Raw genomic sequence first — 23,893 nt, forward strand, 5'->3', positions numbered from 1 at the left:
TCAGTATCTTCTTGCACAGGAATTCATAATAGAATAATTATATTTCAAACATTATCATCAAAATGGCGTATAAGGTATTAAAATAAGCTGCATCATAAACAGCTGAAAATTTAATATTCAAAATAATAGCGTGTTAATGATTAGAATCTATTATTATATGTGGACAGTATTATATGTGAATCTATATGTGGGCAACTGTGACGCAGGAGGTAGAGCAGTGAATTGTCTTGAATTAGGAATTGTCTTTCAGTCTCCTCTAGCAGTAGCTCTTGCTAGAGGAGACTCAAAGACAATTCACTCTGATCTGTCCAGCCCAGCCTCTACCCGCTTTGCTCTGCTCTTCTGCTTTAATGCAGCACACTCTGCACAGCCCTTCGGGTATTAATCATTATCACACCATGAGAAGCTGCAAAACTTACTAATCATGCAGAAATATTTTAAATTCTCTAACTGGTTAGAAGGGTGAGCCTCCTTTAAAAACTTTTAGAAGTGAATATATCTGCAACATTAATTGAGTCTGACTTCACAAAATACATCAACAGCAACTCTTCTGAATAAAGACACATTTTGGAGCACAATTCTGCCAAAAAATGCTTGATGCATAGGAGTTTGTGTAAAAATTACAATAAAGTAAACCAAGTGACGCACTAGTAATTGGAATGTCTTACTTCAGAAAAAATATGCAGGTTTTATTTTCCAGAGGTCACTAAAGAAAGTGTTTTCACTGTAATTGACAACCTTAACAGTATTTGACTGAGAACTGCTAGGAAATAAATAAAAACAATTAAACAGGAACCCCTTACTAACAATATTTAACATCTGCACCATGGACAGTTATTAAACCCAGGAAGGCCAAACTTGTTTGTTTCACTGATTCAACTGAGCCATAAGCCCCTCCAGCTCTGGACGAGCCTTGAACCGAGCTTGGAAATCAGCTTCTGTGTGCTGAGAAAAAAAAAAGAAGAAAAGCAGAGAGGACAGTATAAATGAGGTTACATACAATTATTTCCAATGCTGAATAATCTGGTAGGTATATTGTTAATTCTTCATAATTAATTGGTTAAGTTTGTCACAAAAATGTCACAAAACATTTGAGAAATGCCTAATATAAATTGACATGATGCCATTAATTAATCATCCAAAAAAAGTGCCCAAACCCAATAATTTTAAATTTGTAATATAAGCAAAAGCAAAGCAGACACAAGCAGAAAATGATCACATTTAAAAATTTGAAGTCAATGTATTTTTTTCCTTTAAAAACAACATTACAACAGCAATTGATTCAATTTAATCATCAAATACATTAATAAATCACAGCTACTCTACACAGTAATTTGCCAAAAGCACTTTTCATTATGTTCAGTGCATTTGGAAAGTTTTCAGATGCCCTTTAATATTTTCAATTTGTTATGGTGCAGCCTGATAAACTTTTTAGGTTCATTTTTTTTCCCCATTACTCTACACTCAGTAACAAAAATAAAAGTTAAAATATATTTTTAGAAATACTTGTACATTTATAAAAAAAGAAAAACTGAAATATTAGTAATGTTGGTACAAGTATTCAGACCATTTGTTCGTTACTTTGTTGAAGCACCTTTGGCAGCAAATAAAGCCTCGAGCCTTATTGTGTATGAAGCCATAAGCTTTGTACAATTGGAATGGGGAATTTTCTGCCATTCTTCTTTGCAAATCCTCCAGTGCAACAACAGAGGGCTACAATCCAGTGTCTTCTTGTGCCAGTCCTAAGTCTGGATAAATGCAGATGTATTTGACATAAAACATATGCCAAATCAAACATCCAAGTCATGACCTCCATACCAAATAAGGTTAAGTGGACGCAAATGATTCGGTGTGAAGACCACAAAAGGGAACAGTCGAAAGGAAGCTCAGTCAAGTTGGATGGGGACCGCAGCCATTTTCAGATCTCTTCAGAGATGTTCAGTAGGGTTCGAGTTGAGGCTCTGGCTTGGCCACTCTAGGACATTCAGAGTCCTTAAGCCACTCCTGTGTTGTCTTGGCTGTGTGCTTTGGATTGTTATCATGTTAGAAGACGAATCTTCGACCCAGTCTGAGGTCCGGAGAGCTCTGGAAGTGGTTTTCATTGAGGATGTCTCTGTTCTTTACTCTATTCAGCTTTTCCTTAGCCCTGACCAGTCTCCTTACCCCTGCTGCTGCTGCTGGAGTTCCGTCCCCTCTCCACACAGGATCTCTGGACTTCAGTCAGAGTGACCATTGGGTGACACTGTAGTATGCACTGTAAGCTGTGAGGCCTTCTATAGAGATGTTTGTGCTTTTCCAAATCATGTCTACTCAATTTAACGATCAAAGGAAATGGGAGGCACTTGAGCTAAATTTCAAGTGTTGTTGCAAAGGGTCTGAATACTTTTACTATCTTTTCTTTCTCATAGATTTACAAACATTCCTGAACTTCAGATTCACTTTATCATCATGGGGCACTGAGTGTAGATTATTGAGTAAAAAAGAATTTAAACAACCAGTCTCAGACCGCATTACATAACCAAATTGAAAAAAGTTAAAGGGGTCTGAAAACTGTATAGTGGATCTGACATGGACCAGAACGAAGTACTTAACTTCACTACAATTAGTAATGAAACAAAGCACTGGCAGGTCGTCCCTATGCACAAACTTGTCCCGGTATGAAGAAACTGTCGTTACAGTAACTCACCTCCTTCACAGAGAGCTGAACTCCCTCTGGTTGATTCTTTAAAAAAACCTCCATTAGGATAGGACACAATGTGGCATCAAGGCTGCTCAACTAGACCAACACATTAATAACACTCTTCAGTATAAATCAAGAAATCATGAATCTAAGGACTGTGACACACTAAGACAATGGATGGTTATAAACAAATGTCAGGCCACATCTAGATGTTGCAATGTGTCCTGCGCAGTGGCACTGGTCAGACCCCTTTTAGCAGCTGTTCAGTCAATTCAGCATGTTGAATCAGCAGTAACCAGATGACTGAGAAAGATCACTCAGGTTATTTGTTCAGCTTAGTGAATCAGGGCACAAGAGGTCAAGACCTGACAACATTTGTACAAATTGTTACTCCTTAGCAGACATACAGTACAAGAAATAGCTATAAATTACCTGTGGTTAGAAAGAGTGGTGTGAAAAAGGTAAGCAAATGCTGCAAATATATGTGCTATTTGCCCATTGGCTGTAGTCTTCACTTTAGGCTGAAGTGCCACATGTTAGGCAAGAAAAAAGCAATGTGAGGCAACTTAATACCCCTAATTCTTTAATTGTTGCTTGGGATGTCACAGCTCTGACAAAAGACAAAACGAAACTTAACACAGATAAAATAGTTTTACCTGGACGACTCGCTCATGGGTTTTTAGGATGGCATCAACGTACATTTTGGTGCCTTGCTCTTGCATGAGCATGACCTCTGTGGTCTTGGTTGGCAAAGCGTAGCTGCAAGTAAATATCAGTGATTTTACAAAATGGCGTTTGAGTCAGGAAGTATTTTCCTGGATGATGCACGTCCATGTAAATGATGTGTCATGCTGGTGTTTGTAAGCCTGTATTTAATAGAACAGTTTAAAGACCTTAGTGTATGTTACGTGTTTGGTAGTGTAAGTGCGGTTATATGAATTGGAGCTGAAGTAGATCTGATGAATGAAATGTAAATAAAGTGAGTACAACTGATCAATAGTGTGCAGTTCTGAGTCTTGGACCAGGCTGGGTATCCAGAGAAAGCCAATAAGGACCCTCAAGGATTATGTGTTCTGGGTTAAAAATGTATGTATTTAATAAATTCATGGGTGAAAATAAACTAAATGTGTAGGGCAGGTTGAAAAACTGAATGTAGGTGCATTTTCCTGTCTGATATCCTTTAAAGACACGTATTTTTTAACTGCTGATATGATTGATTATAAAAATAATTAAAAATCTGATCTGAAACTTTGTAAATATCTTCACCTTTCTGCCACTTTGATGCCAAGCTGGTTGCAGAGGTTGTGGATGTACTGCGAGTAATGCTCCACCACTGTCATGTCATAACCTGACACTTTCACATTCAGAGTCCCGTACGCTGTGTCTGTCACTGCAATGGTCTGTTTCATCTGGAGTTTGTCTTTTTTTTTCTTTGGCTAAAACACACACAACAGAAACATTATTTTGACATTATTTTATAAACTTGTCCATATTAGACATACTGTAGGCTTCAGTGGTATGAAGATTAGAGAATCAAATCTATTTGTTTACTCAACATTAAATATTTCCAAAATCAGTGCTGGTTAAAAGGATACAACCATTGTGCTCTGGCCTAACATATATGACATGAGGAATTGCAATCAATTATCTGATGTTATCTTATTACAGCCTAACACAGCAACCTGATCTGTTGGTGAAGGAACTCTCTGGATTAATCTGCCACATTTTGCCATACAGACTTGGTTTAGTAAGAAAAAGTAACAGAAAATTCCTGTTGCTTTTCTAAAAATATAATAAGCTCTTAAAATCTTACTGTGTCTTTAGGTAAAAGATGCCTCCACCTTCCAATCCCATGTGTTGGCATGGTTTTGTAGTTGTTTAAAGAAGTTGTACCTGAATGGGAAAAATCTTCATTAGAAGTACATAAAGAATAAACAAGCATGTGTTTATGTCTATGTTTGCAACATAAATGTAACTCATGAGTTTTTCTGCAATTTACATGCAGAGAAGAAGTGTTTTATTCATAATAATCTTTAAATACTTACCCCAAAGAGGAGGCCGGATAGATGGTGTGGCCCTTTAAATACAAGTTAAATCACAGTTTAAATCTTATCATTTAAAACAAATTATACAAGAGAGAGAGAGACAGAGAGAGAGAGAGAGAAGGAAGAGTATTCTTTAAGACCAGCTCTGATAAAATAACGGCAAACACAGCAGCTGTTTTTTTTTTTCCTGCCCTTTCAGACTTTGTTGTAGTAATGATGGCACCGACCTGATTCTCAGCAGTTAGACTGCTGTACGAAATTTAAAAATTGACTTAAACAAAGGTCTAAAATATTACAAATAAAAACCAAGCCGTAATAAAAGAATTGTTCACATTACATGTAAACTTTATTGTTATTAGGGAATACAGTGATCACACCCTTACAATCTCGCATTCAATTAAGCCTTATAACATATGGGAATTAAAAAGAAAAGAAAGTCTTACCGGCATATTGTAAGTGCTTGATTTAAAACAAATGCCTGTTGTGTAAAAGACACCTAGAGAAAACAATAAAATGGGCTGTCATGCTTATTTTTCATTTAGCAGATCATTACAAATAGTCATTTAGCAGACAAAGCGACAAGTAGCAGACTCTACCCCTTGTTTTTTTCAATATATTGTAAAATTAAAATGTTTGATTCACTATTCTGCCTGACCATTATAGGGTGCCCTGACATTAGTTATGTTAAAAACACATTTCAAACACAACTGTCACACAAGGCTGACATCTAAGCTGATGCTGCAAAACGTTGCTAAGAATAACTCATCTTTTCATAACAATGGGTAAATTAGAAGATGAGAAAGGCTGCAAAACTTTTGAACATTTTTACAGAATCGACCTTCTGTGAAAGTGCTAACCTGGCAATTATATGATCACACATTGACATATCATAAGTCAGTGACCTCTGAGAGACCAAATTACCACAGAGGAAACAAAAATGACGTTACCTTACGTAATACGTTATTCATGGCTCCACTTCTCTTTGTCTTTCTCTTATTTCTACCTATTAAGACGCAAAGACTACTACGGTGTGATTCCGTGATTCGCCTACATTTAAGTTCAAAATTAATTTTCAAACACATGCACTCTTATAGAAACCGGAAGTCCCAACAGAAAACGAATCCGTCCCCTCTTTTGTCCGTACCCTAAACGCCAGAAACAAACGTTCCGCAAAACAAAGGGACTGGGTCACCTCTGCCCGGACTTTACGGTATTTCTCTATATTAAAATGTTATCAATCTAAAGCAAAAATTAGTGATGAACGCCGATGAACCTTGCTGATACTGCACAGACGTGGAAAATATAATTAGAATTTTTAAATATTTGAACTTTACACGAATATTTTTTTAAATATTTTGTCATTTTTACTTTTAATCTTATTTACAAATTTATAAAATTCTGACTACTATTGGCAGATGCAATTATTAATAAAAATATAATCAATTAATAAATGGTGATGTATTATTATGAATTAATCTCCTGCCAGTACAAAAAGGTAAATAAGTTCCACCTTTGTGCTTTTTGTTCCACAGCCACCTTCTGGGTATCTTTATTCTCTTTTATTAATTAGGCCCCCACACATTTAAGGCTGCATACTGCATACATAAATAGAGCATGATGCTCTATTTTCCCCAGTTGTTTCAGTGTTGTATATTTTTACTTGTTTTACATGTCGGTTAGAGTCCTCAGTCATCCATTTTGATTATCCAAGCAGCTTCTTCAGCTGAAGAAGACTAAAGAAGCAGATTGGTAAGTAGCAAAACTTTTCCAACCAAGAAGAAAGAATTTCAGTTGACATGATTTAACCTTCGGATATTTGTTCTACAGTTCATTTAATCCTACAGTGGTAGACTTATTCCAGATTAGATTTTTATGTAATGCTGAATTAATATTTATTCATATATTAACTTGTCAAATATAAATCCACATTTAACTGCATATAAAAATGTACAGTATTACTGAATTGTATTTAGAATTTAGAAATTAAATGTGAAATTAAATCATGTAGACCTTGTCGCATTTGTAAAGGACAACTAGACAAGTGTGCACAGTTAAACAAGCTTTATTATGTATTAATTATTTTAGTTTGGCCCCAAGCAAAATAATTTTTATCAAAATAAAAATCAAATTTTTAACATTCAAATATGTCAAGAATTGTAGCATTTCTTTCTGTTGTAAAAGTGCAAAGTTACACATCACCTGAAATGACTATTTTAAGAATAATGTATAAACTGTGCATAGGAATATTAAACATTTTTAAACAATGCATTAACTGCTTTAAAGCACTAGAATTATGAGATGCAAAGCCATTCTGTAGCCTGTGTAAATGTTAGTAACACATTGCACTTCTTTTTCTAAACTTCATGCCAAACTAACATTTAGACAAAGTGTCCATGCGCGAGCACATTCACGCACCCACTCATGCTATCTTCTTTGGCTATTCAACTTTAGAATAAATGTAATAATCACAACAACCCATACACACGGGATCCAAGAGGCAAGTAGATTGCTATTAGCCTGGTGTATTTATTTAATCTTATCTTTTTTTATGCCTGTGAATGACACCCTTAAAAAAGGATTTTAAATGTGACAGAACACTGGAAAGCCAGGAATTTGAGACATTTTTGCAGTGATGATTCATAAATTTAAAGAAGACCATGTCTACATAAGACTTCTCTCTGCCTAGCACCATTTGTATCAAAAATGCAAGTGAACAGTTCAAATGAGTTACATTTTGTTAATATTGCAGCAAAGTTTAATACTTAAATTTTGTAAATTTCTTTTCAAATCAGAAGAAAATTCCAAGTATAAGAAAATCCAGCATTACTGACATGCAGAGTTATTGCCAAATTTGCTTTGAACACTTCAGTCCTGCCACCCAAATTCTGTCATACATTCACATTCAAGTGTGTACATGTACAGCAATTGCCTTCTAATATGAAGCACCTTAAGTTAGCAGTATACAACAAGGGTTTAGCATAAGATTCACACTGACTAATTTTCAGTGCAGTTAGTTTTAAATCTAGCTGAATGAAAGCTGTTATCATCTTTTACACCTTACAATATTGAATACTGGCAGCTGTTCAAGGTCGTTCTGTACATGAGACATTCAGAGCGAGCATGGGTGCTGCAGTAAAACAAATGTCAGAATCTGTTGCACTCACCTCAGTTAAGAATCAAATTCAAAGTGCTGCAAAAGATGTAAAAATATATGTATATAAATGCCCTCAATCAAACTCCTCTCTCTTCCTCATCCTCTTCTTCCCCATCTTCATCATTGTCTTCCTCTTCCTCCTCATCCTCGTCCTCTTCCCCTGGGCTGTAAAGGTCATCACCCAGATCACTTTGGTCATGCCCTTCATCCTCCTCTTCATCTTCCTCATCCTCCCCATCACTCCTCATTTCTTCTTCACTGCTGTCATCAAGGTCTTCATCATCCTCTTCTGCCGCCTCTTCCTCGTTCTCTTCCTGCTCCTCCTCCTCCTCAACATCTGAAAGGTGACCTGATGGGGGAATTAAAAAAATGTACAGGATTCTATGTTTAATCGCTAAAACTGGCATTTAGTTGACTCTTACCAAGAACCGAATGAAGTCCAGCAGAAGTGAAAAAACCAACAACCATTTTGTCAGACAGGCGTTAGGATTTTGAACATTTGAAGATTGGATTAGGTAATATTCCTTACATAAAGAGTGAATGGAAGCAACAATGTGACATGGTAGCTCATCATCAAGAAATTTTCTCATTTCTTCTTCCATCATTGCCACGAGAACCTCTGTCTCCATGTCCACATACTCTGGGTAGAACATATTTTTCCTTAGCTGCCTACGACACCTAAAAGCACCCACACACACACACATATTTCACACCAATTTTTTATAAGGATAGAATACCAACAAATACTTGATTTAATGATTAGGTGAACTATTTCATTCCAGCTCTCTGAAAAAAAAAATATCTTCAGCTGTGGGAAATTATCATGTATCTTAAACTATTTTTGTAAATATATTTTTATCACTTAAGAAAGTAATTGGCACATTTAATTTGTATTGAAAATGCATTAATTGCAGACCTGAACAAAAAATAATGCAGTACTTACTGTTTCCCTGTTGTCTTGTATGCCTGATAAAACACAAAATGTTTGTACAGTTATACAAAATGTAGACTTCCAAAAAATCTAAACGGCTGCCATTAAAATAACTTAAATAGCATTAGTACATACAAATAGTTTTTTTATTTGTGCAAGACAAAACATTCAGCCAAACAATAATGCATCTCACCTCAATGAAGCGGAAAGGATCATTTTCCTGCATGAGGCTTTCAATGCCACAGCGGACCTCCTGGAGGCGGGCCTGGTCCTGGCCAATTTTGAAGATGTTCTTCTGAATTGCTGGCCCATTGGTGTCACAGTGAGTGCGAGTACATTCTTGTAACCTCATGATGAAACCGAGTACTTTGCCCTTCATCTCGTCACCCAGCCTGGTCAAGCACTGCTCAGAGTCATCCATAAATTTCTTTAGGAGGATAATGATGCGGGGGAAAAGGTGAAAGATAACAGGATATTTGTTACAGGCTAAGTACAGTAACACAGAGTATAACATTTGTCATCAATTTTATGAAAAAAAAAACTTTTAATCATGTCTCAAAAGCCTAAAATTACTCGTCATCATTTCCACATTTAGTTTTTTGAGTACAGTGTACTCAAAACAGCTAAATCCAGAAAACCCTAAAGAACAAAAGATAAGTCGTAGGAATTTCAGGTGATACCACCAATTTCCAAATGCATTAGCTGTTGCTACCTTATTCTGTCTCTCCTTCTCCTTCTGCTCCTGGAGTTTCTTTTCAGCCATGCTGTACTTCCTTTCAACCCTGTACAGCTGTTTATCCAGTGTGACCTGGTGAACATGAGAAGACAAGTGCTTAACAATTGTCATTGACTATATTTTAGAATTTTAACTATTTTTGGTGTAAATCTAGACTGTTAATTGTCAAAAAATGAACATTTCCAATGCTTGTTACAAACACAGGCATTAGAGTAGAGCTGAAATTTCTATGAACATGAAATAGCTTTTGTCTGTTTTATACCACTGTAACTAGAATATCTAAGTGCTGTTTGCTGCCCAATGAGCAGGGGAAAGAAACTATTTTGGTAGAAGAGACACAGTATTTGCACATTTAGAAAATAATCAGGCGATTAGATGTTGATGAAAAAAATCACTACATGTAGGTGAAGCTATACTTCCGAACAATTCCCCTTGCTATTATTCTTTTTACAGACACTGCTAACTGGCTATGCTTGGCTATAAAACATGATAACATACTGTCTTATTGTTCAAATCTTTAAAAGAATCTAACTAAATATATTAAGCTCAGCTGAAAATGACACTGGTTATTGACCAGTTCTCTGCGATGCTATTTGCAGGGCATGATGAATTCAACAGGTTTCAGACTGAATATTCACAGTGGCAAACTGGAAACCTCTCAACTTCACACTCAGAAGAATGGAGCTGCAGGAAGTAGATATAGGTCCCATATAGAAAGACCCCAAAATCATGTGACTCTGCTATTCACTTACACACAGCCAGACACACTAGACACTGACAATATTCATTCATCAGTATTCCAGACTCATCATAGGACTTTGTGTGGGCTAAACAATAAAAAGATTGTCAAAGTGAATGGAGCAAGGTCCAAAACTCCAAACACTAAGCTCCAACAGGTTTATTTTTAGATTGTTATTACCTACAATATGGAACATTTTATTTCATTTCCATACTCAAAAGCAGCTATTGTAACCACAAATGTGACAATGCAGTTTAAAATGCCATTAAAACCATTGGGGCTAAATGATGCTGGTGCTTTTCAGAGATTTTGCAAGTATTCGAAAATCTTTAAAGATGTGGACATTTCTGAAGTGATTTTCCATAATATACAGTGTACATACAGTGGAGACAATGATAATCATTGTACCTTGAGATCTTTCATCGCGTTTTTTAGGGTTTTCATTGTGTGTCCCGAGTGTTCTCCTTCTATGGTGCAGGCGTTGCACACACACACCTTGTCATCCATGCAGTAGTATCTGGAGATTTTATAAATAATTAAAAACAAGATTCAGAGGAAACTTGCCATGTACAGCCACTGACGGATTTTAAGGACAGCGTTGTGCTGGCTAATAAAGTTGGACTTGCATATGGCAATAAACATACCACAATCAAAGAAAAAATGGAGTGGGAAAAATTATACATTGTAGGTTTTGTTCAATTTAGTTAAAATATGTAAGTATGCAAAGGAATTGCATAATAATTGTGCAGGAAGAGTCATCCTGCTTTAAAAACCTGTCATAACATATATTTAAGAAATTTAGAAATTCAGAAAATGTATTATCTACCTGGTTCATTAAAATAAATCTGGATATTTTGATTGATTGTTAATAATTATTGACGATACATACATACATACATACATGATCTACAGTTAAATTAGTCATAATATAATAACAGTTTCTTGGTAATGTCATTCTAAAATGCTGCAATCACACTATAGTTACATCAAGATATAGTGCCACAGTAACCCCTGCTCTTATCAGCTACATTATGTTACATTAATTGAATAAATAACAGCATTAATACAATGTTGCAGCTGCATGACCTTAATTTCTATCACTTCATAATTTGATAATCAATTATAAAAGTTCCTATAATTTCTGAGAAACAATGCCAAACATTTACAAATTCCAGCTGCTACCATGTGATTATTTTCTGATTTTTTTCAGTTGTATATAAACATTAATCAAATATGTAGGGGGTTTGGCTTGATAGCTTTGACTTTTTACCATTTTATGACATTTATGAACAACACAACTGTAAATCGAGACAATAATCAGTAGCATAAAGTTGTAGTCTGGGTTTAGGACATAAAAACATGTGGATCCCTAGTTTAGATCAGGGCCTTTATGGTACCAGCAAAAAAATTCTATCCAAGAGAGAAATGCACATGCCTCCTACCTGTATATCTCATCATGATACGGGCACTTCCTCTTCCAGAAGTCATTTATTGGCTCTGTCAGTGGATGCTCACAGAACACTGGCAGTTCCAGGTGTGGCTTTACATGCTCCTGGCACATAGACACCTCACATTTCAGGCATGTCTTCACAGCAAACATCGGTGCAGTGGCAGCAGCTTCCTGCTTACCCTCTCCCTTCTGAGAAACAGAAGCAGTAGAAGACCCACCTCTGCCATCACTGATGTGTGATGCCACAGCAGTGACTGTGGGGCAGTAGTCACATGGAACAGCAAATAAACACCTGACTTGCGGTGCTGCCAGAGAAGATGGCAACAATTCTCTGGATTTTAAAGCTGCAGGAGCTGAAGTAGTAGCTTTGCGCCTGTGACGGTAGTCATCAGCAATGTTGGCTAGTTTAAAGTTTTTCTGAAAGGCGGTGCCACAGCGGTGGTTGTCACGGCACTCAGGGCAACGGAAACGACCTCGCTCAGATTGCTGCTTGAGGTGATCAAGGCAAGTTTTGCAGAAGTTGTGCCCACAAGGAAGCAAGTGGGGGTCACGATACAAGTCCAGACACACTGGGCAGGTGAGTTCCTCTTGCAGGACTCTGGACTGTTCTAACTGGGCCGAGGCCATGGCAGAATTCAGCCTGTGAGGTCAGTGAGGTCAGCTGGAGAAAGGAGGCTGTACTGGGAGCTGAAAGAAATTACAAGATGAGGATGGAAAGAAGTGAGAATGGGGAATAAAGAAGTGCTGAAGACAGGAGATACGATGGTGAAAATGCCCATTATTAAATGTTGGTTGAACAGTGTGAAACAACTAGCTGACTACAATTTTTACAACTGATTAAGTCATTAAGTAAAAATAAATTTAAATAAAAACTGGTTTTAGTTCTGATTTAGGACTTCATCAAACAATCAATTCGTTCTCGGACTATAAAATGTCAGAAAAAGAAAAAAATACTAAATTACACAACAAAGAAATGTACCCAATTTTTATATGAGAAGACAGCAGATGATTTACATTTCTTCCAAAATAACTAATTGACTAATCACTTCCACCCTGAAAGGATAATAAATGATAATATAAATTGAATAATATAATATGACATCTCCAACCCTGTCATAGCCCATATGTCCTTTATGTTATTGTGTTTTCCATTTGTATGAGCTAACCAGGGTTTCATGTTCTGGATTGTAAAGTTAGTTAGATTAAGAAGTGTATGAATAAGCCTGCTGATGCTGTCATCAATGACATCACATGGTTTGCCTTTGAGCTGTTTGCCTTTTAAGTTTGTTTTAACAATTAGTAACACTTTCACTTCCTTCTTTCTGCAAATAAAAGTGTAACAAAGGCTACTGTAATGACAACCTCCCAAAAAAGCTCCTTTGACCTACTCAAAGTTCAACACTCTTGTCTGTGTTTTCATTCTTTGACCCAGAGAAACCTGTTTTGTTTACAATGTTAATATTGTCATATTTCGTATCATAAGTAAAAGTGGTTTCAGTTTGTCCACTTATTATCTTTTGACTTAGCAAAGCCCTCGGAGAGCTGTCCTAAAAGCTGCTGCCCACCGAGACCCACCATCAAGTACCCCTGTTTATTTAGCGCGATTTTCGTGATGACTGCAGTAACTGTAGGTTCAGAGGTCAATCAACAATTAGCTAAGTTGCCTCCGTATTAGCTACATTAATCTTCCCCTGGCTGAGCTCTTGTAGTAGTGGTGAGCTAATACAAAATACAACAAACACTGTTAACGCTACTTACCTAACTAGGTAGGTATGTTAATAGTTTTCTTCGGTTAAAGTTTTAAACACACATTTCCAGAGCTGTGATCGATTTAACGTCCAGGACGAGGCTAACGTCTCAGATCATACAGCCGCGATGCACCTGTCGTGATGGGGCCAACATGTCCACACAACGACCCGTTAGCTCTGTTGGTTTCACTTAAAACAGTTCAAGCTAATTTATGAGTCCGAGAGAAAACCCTCAGTCAATGAGCATTTAGTTTCTCATCTCGAGCTTTCGATATTTGACACAAACAGGTCGAGTCAACACACACCTGTGCTACAGACGAACACGGTCGGCTAACTGAAACCGGTCAGGTTGATGCAGGGAGACGCTGCCTTCAGGGCTCAACGGAAATTCCCATGTCACGCTATTTTCGCAGTAAATGCTTATACTGTATGTCTTACATGAATGTGGGTGTACTTCCTCGCGTTGTTATAAACGGCTGTTGTTAATTATTACGTTATTAAGATTAGTGTGTTTGGTTATTCTTGCGGGGCCAAGCACAAAAGCCTTGGATAGAATACACTAACAAATTCAGAACAATGAATAGGTCCTTTACACACTAAGTTTTTGCCTGGACCGTTACATCCATAAATTCGGGGTTTCCCCAATGTATTTGAAGGGGCACCAATGCCTAAAGAGTTTTGTAGTTTTTTTTCATAGTACACATAAGCACATACAGTTGTGTTTGTATATTATACTCACATATTTGTGTGTGTGTGTGTGTGTGTGTGTGTGGGGGGGGGGGGGTCAGCTAAATTAATAATCTTTGTAAAACTTATTTTGCTTAAATTTAAAAGTGTTTGTTAATTTGCCAGCCAAACGCTCAGGCTACATCCAAAAAATATAAACAGAGACCTGAAGCCAATGGCCCTGTCATATCCTGTATGTCCTTTATGTTACGTTTGTGTTTTGTTCAATGTTATTGTGTTTTCCACTTGAATGAGCCAATCAGGGTTTCTTCTGTTTTTGTTCATGTTCTGTATTGTATGGTTAGTTAGATTAAGAAGTGTATGAAGAATGGTACTGATGATGTCATCGATGACATCACACGGCTTGCCTTCGAGCTGTTTGCCTTTTGTCAAGGAAAGAATGTAGATAGAAGGTTGGTAACGAAAGAACTGACACAGCTATTGGAGCTTAGGGAAGGAACTGACTGCAAGTCTGTGGAGAAGAACAAGGTAGCAGGGGGGAAGACATGGTTTCTTACCTTCTTCGGTGGAAATTATTTGTGTTCGTGGAATTATTAGTAAACGTGTACTGTGGATTGACTTCGTGATCAGCTCAATTGTGGAACGTGGAATTAAATAAATGTTCAGTGTTTGACGTACAACGATCTCTGGAGTGGATAATCTTTGGACCACCTTACGCGAGTAAGCCTGTCTCTACAGTACTTTATGCCCCCATAGGTTATGAAACCGCTAAAGCAATTTAGTGATGTCAGAATTCATTACAATTAAAATTACTGAATAAAAAACACTACAAAAATTATTACTACACTACAGGAATTTACACCCCCCCAATCGTGCCCCCCCAATATAGCTACTGTCATTAGATTGTTAATAGAGATGTATTCAATAGCTTGTAACAAATTTATGCAGGCGTTTTAGGGTTTTATAACTACCACATTACAGGCCTTTACCAGACTGTAAGTCTATTTTAATGGGGTTCCGTTGACCTATATCTGTATTATATTATAATATTAATTATATAAAAATATTAATTGTACAATAACATAAAAAATACACCTACACGAGAAAAACGTTTTCATACATTTTATAAAGAAACACAGTAAAGTTACAATTTATGTAGTAAAAAACAAATAGAAAAGTATAAAGACTAAAGTACTTCCCCTTTATTATTACTATATATTAGTTATACACAATGTATTCAAATAACATAAATGCAACCAACAACTGATAAAACATGAGAAAAGCCTGATTTAATCTATCACAATTTTTAATCTATTTATGTTTGTGGCGGGAAAGGCTCTCTCAAACAAATACAATTTATGAAAAGTAAATAATATCTTTGTTATTTTCTTCATTGTGTCAGATTTACAATAAACACATCGTTAATCAATAGCAATTTTGTAACACTGATAGTAAATGTAAACAAGCAAAATTTGCAAGCCTTGATTATATGTGTACTAGTTAGTTAGTCACACTAAACAACCATTGGATAGATTGTCATGAAATTTTATACAGAGAATAAAATCCTACTGGCTTTGGTGATCAACTTTGGCTTTTCGTATACTGCCATCATGAGGTTGGCTAAAGGTTGTTTAGTTACAACTCAATTACAATCCAAGTGTGATCAGAATTTGTTATGGTTTAAACTGGTGAGATCTCACTAAAGACAACAGGACACCGAATGGTGAAGCCAAGATAAAAAAGCATGGAGCTCTGTGCCAAAGCATCAGATTCAACCTCTGTGAAGGCCTTTACTTTCTTCCCTCCAGCATAAACAAACGATACCTGTTCATTATGCTCCTGGGGTGTTGTGAGAATGTGGCATTGCTCTTTTGCCAATGGAAGAAGAATATCTTTGATCTCTTGAATTTGCCACACTTCCCCATTCTCCCAGATCTCATTGATGCGTTCTAACTTATTTTTATTATTTATGTAGCTTTCACCAGCTAGCTCAGTGTCCACATTTTTTTCAACGATAGCATCCAACTTTGATTTGTGAATCCATTTGCTCAGTCCAGACCGCTTCCCTAGAAAAAAAAGAGGTAAAAGGTAGCGACCACGAAGGTATTTAGCATACTGGGTTCTCTCAAACGCCTTCTCCATGAATGTGATATTCTGTTCCAAGTCAGGGTCAAACATGAGGTTACTAGGAAGTTGTGCAGCTTGATGTTCGGTTTCTTGTTCCTCATTTGTGTCTTCATCCTCCGAGGTTTCGTCTTCTGAAGCACTGTTGTGTGTTGCCTGTTGTTCCACTTCTTCATTATCATCTTTTTGCAAGATCTGAGTCTGTTCCTCGGGCCAAAACAAGAGCAGAACCAAAAGGTAAAACTCTGGGCTTCTTTGCCCGACTTTTGTGTTCAAAAATCTGTGGATTATCGTTTTGAGCTCTGTCACTGAGGTGACACGAGGAGAATCAGGCATCTTGTTGCTCAAAATGATGTTGGATAGGATGTACCTCTCTGCTACTTTGACATCATCAGTATTTTCCTCGTAAGTTTTTTTCAAAACATCTTGGATTTCCTCAAGATCAGAAACAGTTTTTTCTACCTCCTCAAACTCCGCACGTCTTCCCTTTGACAGGAAAAGGCCCTGATTCAGACAATCTAGAAGGCCTGGGAAGCTGGTGGATTCAGATGCTGTTTTATCTGTGTAGTAGTGGTAACAAAGTGCAACATCCTTCCAGAAGTAATGCGGCTCCAATATTGTCACGTCAGGTTTGGAATAGATTAGGTACCACTCAAAAAAGTCAAACTTTTCTTCTACTTCCATTTTTTTGTTCTGAATCAAACCTTGATTCTTTACAACACCCATTTTTTCAAAGGCTATCTTTGCCACTTGAATGAAACCAAAAAGGCCTCTGTTGTTGAAGTGTTTTGAAATGCTTATAGGACCCACATCCTCCAGCTCTGGGCCTTCTTCTTTTTCAGCTTTCTCCTCCACATCTTTAAATGCTTTGAAGGCCTCTTCTGTCATTGCTCTGACATCCTCTGGTTGCCTGGCTCGCCTCAAGCAGTTCTTATAAATTTGCCCAAGAGTGTCAGCCACATAGGAGTTGTTTGGAGCCCTTTCAATGGCTTTGTTTGCCCAATATTCAGCTTTGGATTTTTGCTCATGCGGTTTTCCTTTAATGTAATAGAGACGAGACAGGTTTTGGGGGAAAGTCGGGTTCTGTCTAAATTTTTCTGATGCAGTTTTCAAAACAGACACAGCATGGTAAAAATTCTCTTCCATCATAATATCTGTGATCAGGCTTGAGAACTTATTTAGATACTTCTGTCTCATTTCTCTCTTTGTCAACAAATCTTTGATGTACTGGATGATATATGGTTTTGGTTGATTTCCACAAAGTGAGGACATTAATTTCTTCACTGTAGCACTCCTGGAAATCTTTAAGTGATGAAGTAGCTGTACAACATTGAGAGCAATTTCTTGGTTACTCAAACACACATGGCCGGGTCTTGGATTGGATGTGCTAATTAAGGCAATAAAAGGCCTCATTCTTACTTCAAAGGGGGGGCCTCCATGGATGGGATCGGGTGGTCCAAGAATCTGTTGACAATCAGACATCAAAAGGTAGGACTCAGGAAGGTAAGTTTTCAGCAGTGCCAGATATGAAAACAATTCTGTGTTGGTGGATCTGGGGTTGCGTTGCAGATACAATATAAGGCTTAAGACATTTTCATTGTAAATATCCTCAAAGGTTTCATCTCTGATGTCAGGGGCCACATATTCTGTCAAGGTTTCCATGGTGATAAGCATCGATCTTAAAATGAAGATGAAAGTGTTGTATTTCCCCCGGTTCTGTTTTAAAAAGGTGACAGCAGAATTTTAGTTATTCTATTTCAAAATAAACAATTTATTTATCATATTGTTATTATTTTAGGTGATGTAGTCTTTATTGGGTACCATTTTCTAATAAAGCACCCAGCTAACATATTTAGCAAAGATAATAAATATTTGCATTAGGCTTTTTGAGCATTTTTAGTTTTTACAATAGATCAGATCAAAGTTCATGGCTGTGGACTCTTCATCCTGTTATAAATTGTCTTGTAAATCGTTAATAAATACAACCTTTTGCTGACCCTTTAGTATTTTCTTTTATATTTAATGGGCACTTTATTAGGTACAGATGTACAATATAATGCAATCCAATACAGCAGTACTGCCATAAAATCTATTTCTACAAGGTTATAATTTCTCAGTTTTCAAGTTAAAACTGTCAGAAAGGTGAAAATTCTAGTTTCTATTATTAGGTCATAGTGGGTGGTAGAGTCGTACTGGATGTTTTGGCCCCCTCATTCATTTTGAATAGCAGGGCCAAAACAGTAACATTTAACTTAAAAACAGAGAATAATAACCTTGCAAAAAATAAAATTCAGAGCCACTGTATTCAATTCAATTCAATTCAACTTTATTTATATAGCACCAATTCATATTGGATTAGATTCAATTGTACAGGGATAATAACAATAATAATAATGATAATAATAATAGCTTTATTTATAAAGCACTTATCAAACAAATTACAAAAAGCTGTACATATAAATGATTATATTTGTATACATATATATGACACTGAACCCCCAACAGCCCATTCCCCTCCCAAGTTGTGCAGTGCCGGTCCAAGCCCGGTAAAAATTGGGGAGGGTTGTGTCAGGAAGGGCATCCAGGGTAAACCTGTCAAATCAACAGGATGGCGCAAAACCATGCAGTTCTTTATAAGTAATCAATAAAATTTTAAAATCTATCCTAAGATGAACAGGGAGCCAACGTAGAGATGCAAGACAAGGAGTCTAATGTGGCTGAACTTCCCAGTTCTAGTGAGACTAGCTGCTGATTTCTGAACAATTTGTAGGTGTTTCAAGTTTTTTTGGTGAAGTGAGGAAACTAGGCTATTTCAATAATCTAGACCAGAGGAGATAAAAGCATGAATATATAGTCTCAGCATCATGACTGAACTATTTTAGTGATGTGATGCTCAAAACTCAAGTTGCAGTCAAATAGAACACCAAGATTCTGACAACTGGCTTAACAATTTTAATAGCAGCCCTAAGGATGTATATTACTGGAAATATTTTGAGGTCCAATTATGAGAATTTCTGATTTATTGGAATTTAATTGAAGAAAATTTAAGGACATCCAGTTTCCAATATCGGACATACAATCTTGTAGAGAGGTCAGCCTACTATGGTTTATAGGAGATACATGTGTCATCAGCACATTAAAAATTATGTCTGCGTATGACATCACCCAGTGGAAGCATGTAGATTGAGAAAAGAATTGGTCCAAGTATCGATCCTTGAGGAACACCATACACCATACTACATACAATTGTCAATGGAGACACAAGATTTCCTCTTAGACAAATATGAAGCAAACCAGTTTAATACTTCGCCCAATATACCCACCCAGTGCCTCAGTCTGTCCTACAGAGTATTATGATTTACTGTGTCAAATGCAGCACTTAAATCCGACAGCAATAGGATAGAGCATAAGCCAGAGCCAGCATTAATTAGAAGGTCATTTGTGACACGTAGAAGAGCCGTCTCTGTGCTGTGGTTTTTGCAAAAACCTGATTGGAATTTTTCGAACAATGGTCAGCATCGGCTGCGTGGCAATTTTTTCTTGAATTTTAGAGACAAATGACCATTTGGAAATGGGGCGGTAGCTGTGCAGGATAGAAGGATCAAGACCAGGTTTCTGTATGCAGGCAACTTTGAAATAATCAGGGACACAACCAGTACTCAATGATTAGTTGATAAACAAGTAACGTGCTATGCAGTACACTTCCAGTGAAAAAATCTTATAATAATGTCAAGTGGTTTAGTTGATGCTTTCATATGAGATATTGTATTGAGTAGGTTAGACAGTGTAATGGGAGAGAAATAATTTTGGGAGCTCCTATAAGGACAGACCATATCCAGAAATGAAGGATTTTTTGTGATACCACCCCTAATTTTCTCCAATTTGAAAAACAAAGTGTGATAAAAACTTATTGCAGTCAGCAACACAACAAATGAATGCCACGTCCGCAGAATTAAAAAGAGTACAAAACTCATGCTCACTGAAAATGCTCATTGAACACACGTGAACACTTGGACGTGGAGACTCCCTAACAATCTGTAATTCACAGCTAAAAACAACAGGCTTATGGTCTGAAAATCTGAAAATAAAACCAGGGATGGGCCACTAAGTTTAAACAGGAGCACGTCAAAGGAAGAGAATTCCCTAGATAATACCTGTGTACATTTAAGCAATTTCCTGTAAGTAGCAACAAGTTCACCACCACATCCACTGGCTGTGGGGAAACTAAAGTAGTCTTAATTGGGTGGGCACAGCTCAGCTAGATGACTGTGCTCACTCGGTCATAGCCAGGACTCCAGGGTATACAAGAAATCTAGGTGCATAGAGGTGATGAAATCATTAAGATTGAAAATCTTGTTAGAGAGATATCAAATTAATCTAAGCCATGTTCAGCTTCCTGTGTTGCATGAATGTAGGTGCTGGTCCTGCAGCTTTAGTCACAATCTTTACGAGGTTATTACTGCATTTGTGATTTGTGAGTTTATCCTTATATGTTTCACACTCCTATTAGTGATTCTAACTGGAATACCTGAGCTATGTAAATTATGAAACAGGAGTATCCAAAACAGAACCAGTGGGGCGAGCAAGTTGAGAGGTGGATAAGAAAAGACCTGTTGAGCAGGTTAAAACTGGAAGTGAACAGCAGGAGGAGCTGTTAACATGATAACACACCAAACAGCATGCTGAATATTGGCAGCAAGTGTTCAGCTGCCCAATGTGTTAGGGTGGATCCCATCACTCCTGAGAAAGGAGGATCTGCCCCAGAAAAGATTAAAATTGTTCAAATTAAATTAAATTAAATTAAAATTGAGACCTGCGACTAGACTGGAGCCAAGCGTGGACGCTGAGGATTCTGCTGAAACGTGGGAATAGGGCCCGAAATAAAGACAGACTTGCCAGAGGTACTGAGAAAGGTGAGCATGTCATTAAAATTCCTTTTTGTCAGCTCAGACTGTGGACAGGAATTGTCACATGACCCCCACATAGACAATCACTCAAATGAGGGAGGATAGGAGACAGTGTAACAGTTCTGGGAGATTATCAAGAATGACCGGGACTGTGGCTCCTCCGGAACTGAGTGGCTGCATTGAAAAATCTAATGTTCAAAAGGGCCCACGTCTAAGTGTCTCTTACGCCCACGGACCACCACTTTGGCCCAGGTGACAGATGGTTAGGCATCGAGCAGGAAGAGGGCAGGAAGAAAGATCCCTACACAGGTGTAGGGATCGCACATAGCCATGTCCTGGAGGGCTGCACTGAGCGAGGTGATCTGTTTGGAATGCCCAGTGGCTATATCATTAAAGCTACACAGCAAAGAGTCCTTTCTCTTCAAATCATCAGAAGGCTGGCGGATGTCTTCGTTAAGGTCAGCAGTCATGGCAGCAGCCGCCATGTTGTTTTGTAGCAGCTAATCTAACACTACAAAACTTATCTTAATGAGCAGAAGTGCTGTCAAAGCTTCCAGTTGCCCAGACACACAGTACTGATAACAGTGCAGAGATATTAACCTATAAATGTTTCTGAGCAAAGCTGAATATTCTGAATAGTCGCAGAAGAGCAACAATTTCTTCTTAATAATTAAAAATGTAATTATTGTATTTTTGTAACAACTACCTAACTACCTAGAGGGTTGTGCAGAGCATGGCGATTTTGTGAGGCGTGAAGCAAAGCTGATTCATAACAGAGAGTGAGAAGGTTAAGTTAGTTAAGCCGGCTACCTTAAGTTGCATATACCTTAAACTACAATTTGTGATTTATTCACCTAATAACCATTAACAATTATGTTAAAGTAAATCTTGTTACCTGTTTGAGTTCCAGCAGGTGTGAGAATGATATGCACAAATGTCCAACGACCAAGCACTGGTCCACAACCAGACGAGCAGTTCACATTAGAAAAATACAAGGAAAGATGGCTGGAACTTTCTGACAGGTAACTAGAGGAGTAGAGAGCTGGCTATGAGCAGTCACGGAGCAAAACTGGCAAGAAATGAAAACACAGCCACGCCTTCTGCATGCTGAACATTCATCTTTTATGTATCTTGAATATGGCATTTAGGTAAGTGTCACTCCTCATTGGGGATCTGACATATTAATTACAACAAATAGTTTGTATGAGTAATGATACAACAGAACCATGCTATTGTCAGCGAAGATGCCTTAGCCTTGCCAACATTTAACACTTACAAAGAAATGAAAATGAAGTTCTTCAGCTAGTTCTGCTTTCCTGTAGGGAGTCACTTTAATCATAAGCCTGTCTTCCTTTGTGTGTTTCACCTTACAGTCAAAACATCACTTTTAATCTTTTAAGTCTAGTAGAAAATGTTATAAATCCATTTAAATTTTGAATTCCTAAAATAATAATATGGCACACAACACTTCATGTAATAAAACATGGAAAACCTGACATTTGCTATGCTTGAGTGTCATTTAATTTCTTAAATAAGGTCTTATATTGAAGTAGTCCAGAGACTTAACCAAAGTAGCAGGCATGTAAACACATTTAACATTGAATACTTTGTTACAATGGCATAAGCAACTGGAAGGGATATATTAGTCAGGAAGTAACCGATTTGTCCCTGAAGCTGATGTGTTGAAAGCATGAAATATGGGCAAGTGTAAGGTATTTGAGCAACTTTGTCAAGGGCCAAATTGTGATGAATACACTGCAGCTCCTGTGGGATGTTCTCTGCAGTGGTCAGGACACACCAAAAGTGGTCGAGGTAAGAAATAACTGTGTACAAGTAACAGGGTCATTGGGGGCTAAGGCTCCAAAAAACAAAGGCAACCCGGTGGAGGCAGTGTGATGCTTTTGGATAATGTTGCTGCTGACGTGATCCTGACATTCATCTTGATGTTACATTGACATATACCACCTTCTTAAACACTTGCTTGCTTTCCTGATGACAGTGGTCTCATTCAGAAGGATAACGCACCCTGCAAAAATGGTTCAAGAATGGTTCGAGGAAAACAACCAGTTTGAAGCATTGACTTGGCCTCCTAACTCTCCAGATCTCAAGCCTATCGAGCATCTGTGGAATGTGCTGGAAAAACAAGTCTGATCCAAAGATGCCCGACCTCACAACTTATAGGACTTAAAGCATCTGTCATGGACACCTTGGTGCCATGTACCACAATATTCCATAAGCAGTCTAGTGGAGTTCATGCCTTGACAGATCAGCGCTGTTCTGGTGGCATAACGATATTTGGCAGGTGGTCATTATAATATGGTTGATTTGTGTGTATTCATAAAGTTGTTAAGTGCTGTTTTGGCTATGAGATACAAAAATAATCTAAATTTACAATTATTTATGTGTTCTTATTAGTTTCTTAATGCGACAAGTTAGAGTTAATAATGTGCACCAGTGCAAACTCTGAAGTTCATGGCTGATAACTTTGCACTGAAATATTCTAAAACAACATATTTGCCCAAGAATTAGGGCTTTAGTATAAAATTATCACCATTATGTATTTGCCATTACTGTGAAAAAAACCAGTAAAAGGCCAGAAAAGTATGTGGACATAAAAAGTAGACTTATAAACAAACAATTTGTTCATAAATATGTAAGTGTATGTTTCACACAAATACAAATACAAATTAAT

At 37.3% G+C, this 23,893-nt stretch overlaps 2 protein-coding genes across 3 annotated transcripts; both read right to left on the minus strand.

The window, feature by feature from the left end:
* Window positions 1-658: 658 nt before the first annotated feature.
* Window positions 659-13,855, minus strand: LOC137138360 (large ribosomal subunit protein mL48-like). 2 transcript variants are annotated; one of them, XM_067525478.1, is made up of 11 exons: window positions 13,494-13,855; window positions 11,728-12,422; window positions 10,694-10,802; window positions 9,523-9,618; window positions 9,004-9,237; window positions 8,823-8,845; window positions 8,409-8,557; window positions 5,673-8,228; window positions 5,169-5,221; window positions 4,726-4,757; window positions 4,494-4,573 (listed from the first exon to the last, which is right to left on the minus strand). In XM_067525478.1, the coding sequence occupies exons 2-8, from the start codon at window positions 12,360-12,362 to the stop codon at window positions 7,957-7,959; spliced, it is 1,518 nt and encodes a 505-aa protein (XP_067381579.1). In that variant the 5' UTR covers window positions 12,363-12,422; window positions 13,494-13,855; the 3' UTR covers window positions 4,494-4,573; window positions 4,726-4,757; window positions 5,169-5,221; window positions 5,673-7,956. The 2 variants fall into 2 exon arrangements, with proteins under 2 accessions (XP_067381580.1, XP_067381579.1); XM_067525479.1 differs by lacking the exons at window positions 8,409-8,557; window positions 8,823-8,845; window positions 9,004-9,237; ... (2 more) ...; window positions 11,728-12,422; window positions 13,494-13,855 and adding exons at window positions 659-945; window positions 2,687-2,776; window positions 3,337-3,439; window positions 3,947-4,116 and having other exon boundaries at window positions 5,673-5,873.
* A 1,422-nt stretch (window positions 13,856-15,277) lies between these two features.
* LOC137138208 (sterile alpha motif domain-containing protein 9-like) lies at window positions 15,278-23,445 on the minus strand. The gene is made up of 2 exons (XM_067525240.1): window positions 22,097-23,445; window positions 15,278-18,010 (listed from the first exon to the last, which is right to left on the minus strand). Exon 2 carries the CDS (start codon window positions 17,966-17,968, stop codon window positions 15,851-15,853), a length of 2,118 nt encoding a protein of 705 aa, XP_067381341.1. The 5' UTR covers window positions 17,969-18,010; window positions 22,097-23,445; the 3' UTR covers window positions 15,278-15,850.
* Between the last annotated feature and the right edge of the window lie 448 nt (window positions 23,446-23,893).

This window comes from Channa argus, chromosome 12 (assembly GCF_033026475.1).
Source record: "Channa argus isolate prfri chromosome 12, Channa argus male v1.0, whole genome shotgun sequence".
NCBI lineage: Eukaryota > Metazoa > Chordata > Actinopteri > Anabantiformes > Channidae > Channa > Channa argus.